Source organism: Talpa europaea, assembly GCF_964194135.1.
Source record: "Talpa europaea genome assembly, chromosome: 9".
Taxonomy (NCBI): Eukaryota; Metazoa; Chordata; class Mammalia; order Eulipotyphla; family Talpidae; genus Talpa; species Talpa europaea.
In genome coordinates, this window is record NC_140076.1 from 105,497,413 (window position 1) to 105,500,984 (window position 3,572).

At 39.5% G+C, this 3,572-nt stretch overlaps 1 protein-coding gene across 1 annotated transcript; it reads right to left on the minus strand.

Moving 5' to 3' along the window:
• Positions 1-2,420: 2,420 nt before the first annotated feature.
• Positions 2,421-3,114, minus strand: LOC311177082 (large ribosomal subunit protein eL21-like; the record flags this gene model as incomplete). The annotated part of the gene is made up of 1 exon (XM_084242840.1): positions 2,421-3,114. One exon carries the CDS (start codon positions 3,112-3,114, stop codon positions 2,632-2,634), a length of 483 nt encoding a protein of 160 aa, XP_084098966.1. The 3' UTR covers positions 2,421-2,631.
• Positions 3,115-3,572: the final 458 nt, after the last annotated feature.

A 3,572-nucleotide genomic window follows, 5' to 3' on the forward strand; every position in this document is an offset into this window, starting at 1 on the left:
GGAGTGCAAACTGGTCCAACCACTATGGAGAGCTGTGTGGAGATTTCTGGACCTACTAAACATAGAGCTTCCATATGATCCAGCAATTCCACTCCTAGGAATTTACCCAAAGGACACAGAAACATCAATTCCAAAGAGCACCTGCACCCCTATGTTTATAGCAGCACTGTTTATAATAGCTAAGCTTTGGAAACAACCCAAATGCCCAAAAATAGATGACTGGATCAAGAAGATGTGGTACATATACACCATGGAATATTACTCAGCATTCAAAAAAGATAAACACATGCAATTTGCAGCAACATGGATGGCGCTGGAAGGGATCATGCTCAGCAAAAAAAGCCAGAAAGAAAAAGAAAAATACCGGATGGTCTCACTCATAGCAGGAATCTAGAAAACTTAAATAAGGGACCAGGAAAATGAATAACTATAAGAAAGTGAAAATCAAAGTCAACAAAAACTATGAACCAGAGACACTTTTTGGGGGGTGAGGGGCGGGAGGGGAGGGATTGGGGTCAGAATGGGGGGGCTGCAATTGTATGGGGAATATAAAAATAAAATTTATTATTTAAAAAAAATAATAAATAAATAAATAACTGATGGCAAACCATACTTAAATGTGGCACCTTCAGCATTTCACTATAAGCCACTGGCCAGCATAAGATTTACTACTGCTTCTATTTAACACTGTACTAGACTTTCTAACCTATACTGTAAGACAGGAAAAATATACCCAAAAAAGATTTGTAAAAGGATTAATACGTCAATATTTGCAGATCATGTGACTGCATAAAAATCTAAAACAGCAATAACATTTTAAGGATAATAAAAGAGTTTAGTCATTTGCAAGATTACTTGCCATTTATAATAACAATCTTGCTATTTACAAAGTCCATATGAAAGTGTCAACTGCATTTCTCTAGACCCTCAATCTGTCACAAATCATAACATTTTATTTATTTTTTATTGAGGTAATGCTGGTTTATATGGGTATTTGTATTTGGGGAGTACAGGAACCGCTACCCCCTTCAAGCAAATCATAGTATTTTAAAAGATACATTTTGACATACTTTTTTAAAAGACACATTTAACTAGAGGAGAAAAACTAACAAAATATATAAAATCTTATACAGAAAAAATATATAAAACTTAATTACAAGGCTGTAAGAGACTTTAATAAATGGAGAAACATGCCACATTCTTGAACACAAAGTTTTAATATCATAATGAAGTTTATTCTCACCAAAATGATCCTCAGATTCACTTAAATACTTTTTGGATTTAAAAAATATTATTCAGAGAAAAATACAAAAGGAAAGCAAGTAGCCAGCAAATAGTCAGCACAGATTTCAGGGTGGTTACCGACGGGTGGGGCTGAGCAGAGAATTAAATTAGAAAAGAGTTCACGGGAGGCTTCAAAGATGTTAGTAATATTCTGTTCCTTAACCTGAGACGTGACTATGCAGGTATTTGCTTTACTATTTTTCATTAAATTGTACATTAGTGTTTTGTGTACTTTGAACTACGCATTTTAAAGTACATTTTTTTAAATAAAAATATTAGTAAAACAATTTACCCAAATTGTCCACTAAAGCTTTCTAGAAAATTCCTGATACTATTAGCCCTTTAGACTTTGTGAATACCAGGAGGGTTAATTCTAGAGAATTAATCCCATTCCCCTTTGCCTAGTATGATAACTGGGATGGAAAAATAGCTCCATTAATATTTTTTTAATGAGTGAATAAACAAAGTCTCATTAATTTTCTATAATGGCATGCATCCAGCCCAACTCAATTATTCCCATCCTCAGAACTCTGCTCTTCATGTTCACATATCGCCAGGCCCTGCTGGTGTTCTATTATTTCCTGACCACTGTCTCCTGGATTTCCTCTCTGCTGAAAAGCTTGACTCACTTCCTCCTCATATATGTTTAATGAAGTTGTCAGCAAAGCCCTTCTCATAAGATAGTTTGGCTTGTGTTTCACTTAAGGTCTTATGCGCATGCCTTGCTCTACTTCCAGAAGAAGCACTTAAACTACCAACTCTGTGAGTATAGCCTGGCATACTCTTGGATATAGTCTACAAGCACCATGGAAAATTGGACTCGGACATTAGCCACCACAGAGCTGGAAGCCCATTTGCTGCAGCTACTGACAGCAAACAGCTGAGCCCACCTTGAGACTCAGGGCTCTGGAACCAGTTCCCACAAAGGGCTGTCATTGCACAGATTATTTCTCCCCAGGAGGTAATTGCATTTTAAAAAGAGGGGCTCATGCGCATGAGCAGCTTTGGGATGGAGTGTCTTCCAATGACTGACACAGCAACACTACATAACTTGGGAATTTCTATGCTGTTTCAAGAGACCATGGACCTTGGAAGATGAGGCAAAGCTAACACATATCCAGGCCAGCCCACCTCGGGCAGCCACAGCGCCCACCTGGCTCTATCAGAGGACCCTCCCCCTTCTGCTACTCTCCCCCACCATCCTCTCCACCATCCAGAGATACCTATGAATTGAGTTCCAGCAATTGGCCCAAATTCCTCAGAGGAGAGATGAAAACTAATTTTATTTTTTATTTTATTTTTTTTTTTTTGTAGTCCAGAGCTCTTTTATTTCTTTTTGCACACCTATCATGCCATGAATTCATAGGGAATAGGTTCTAGCAGCTCAGGCTCCTTCCCATTGGTTCTCACAAAGTGTGCTTCTCTAGGTGGAGCAGGCTGGCGCTTCAGCTGAACCCAAGTACCCTTCTCTTTGGCTTCCTTTTTCTTCTGATCATTTTCTTTCACACGTTTCAGGAAGCTATCTCGGCTCTTAGAGTGCTTAATGTGCTCAATACAAACATTAATTCTCTTTGCAAGAATCTTGCCCTTTACTTGCTTGTTTACAACAATGCCAACTGCATGCTGGGTAACATTATAGACTCTTCCGGTTTTGCCATGGTAGCATTTGTGGGGCATTCCTTTTTGAACAGTGCCCATCCCCTTGATGTCAACAATATCACCTTTCTTATAGATTCGCCTGTATGTGGCCAAAGGAACAACTCCATGTTTTCTAAAAGGCCTAGAGAACATATAGCGGGTCCCTCTTCTCTTTCCCTTTGTGTTAGTCATTTTGGCGACTTACTGAAAGATGGCGGTCCCGGCCGAAAGACGAAAACTAATTTTAAATGTGACTCTGGTCTAATTAAGTATCTTAGTTTAACGAATTCCAAATAGAAAAATAAACTTGGTTCTTGGGTGTCAGTGTTTTCCCAAGGTGGTTTATACCAGAATTATAACGTCACCTCAAGTTGAGGTGACTTCCTGACTCTTGCAGTAAGTCCTTCCCTAAACAGCACCAGCAGGTCATGGTCCTGGTGACCAGGAATTCAAGCGGTAGCATTGCTAGTCCAAGGGCCTTCAGAACACTAAAGATGTGTGACATTGAGCAAATCATGCAACCTCACTCAGCCTCCCATTCCTCGTCTGTAAAATGGGGATCAGACAGTTCCGCTGCTAGGGCTGTGGTGGACTGCAGAGTAGGTACCTACTGAAGCTACCTGTGCCAGACTTGCCTTCAGGCCTGCCTT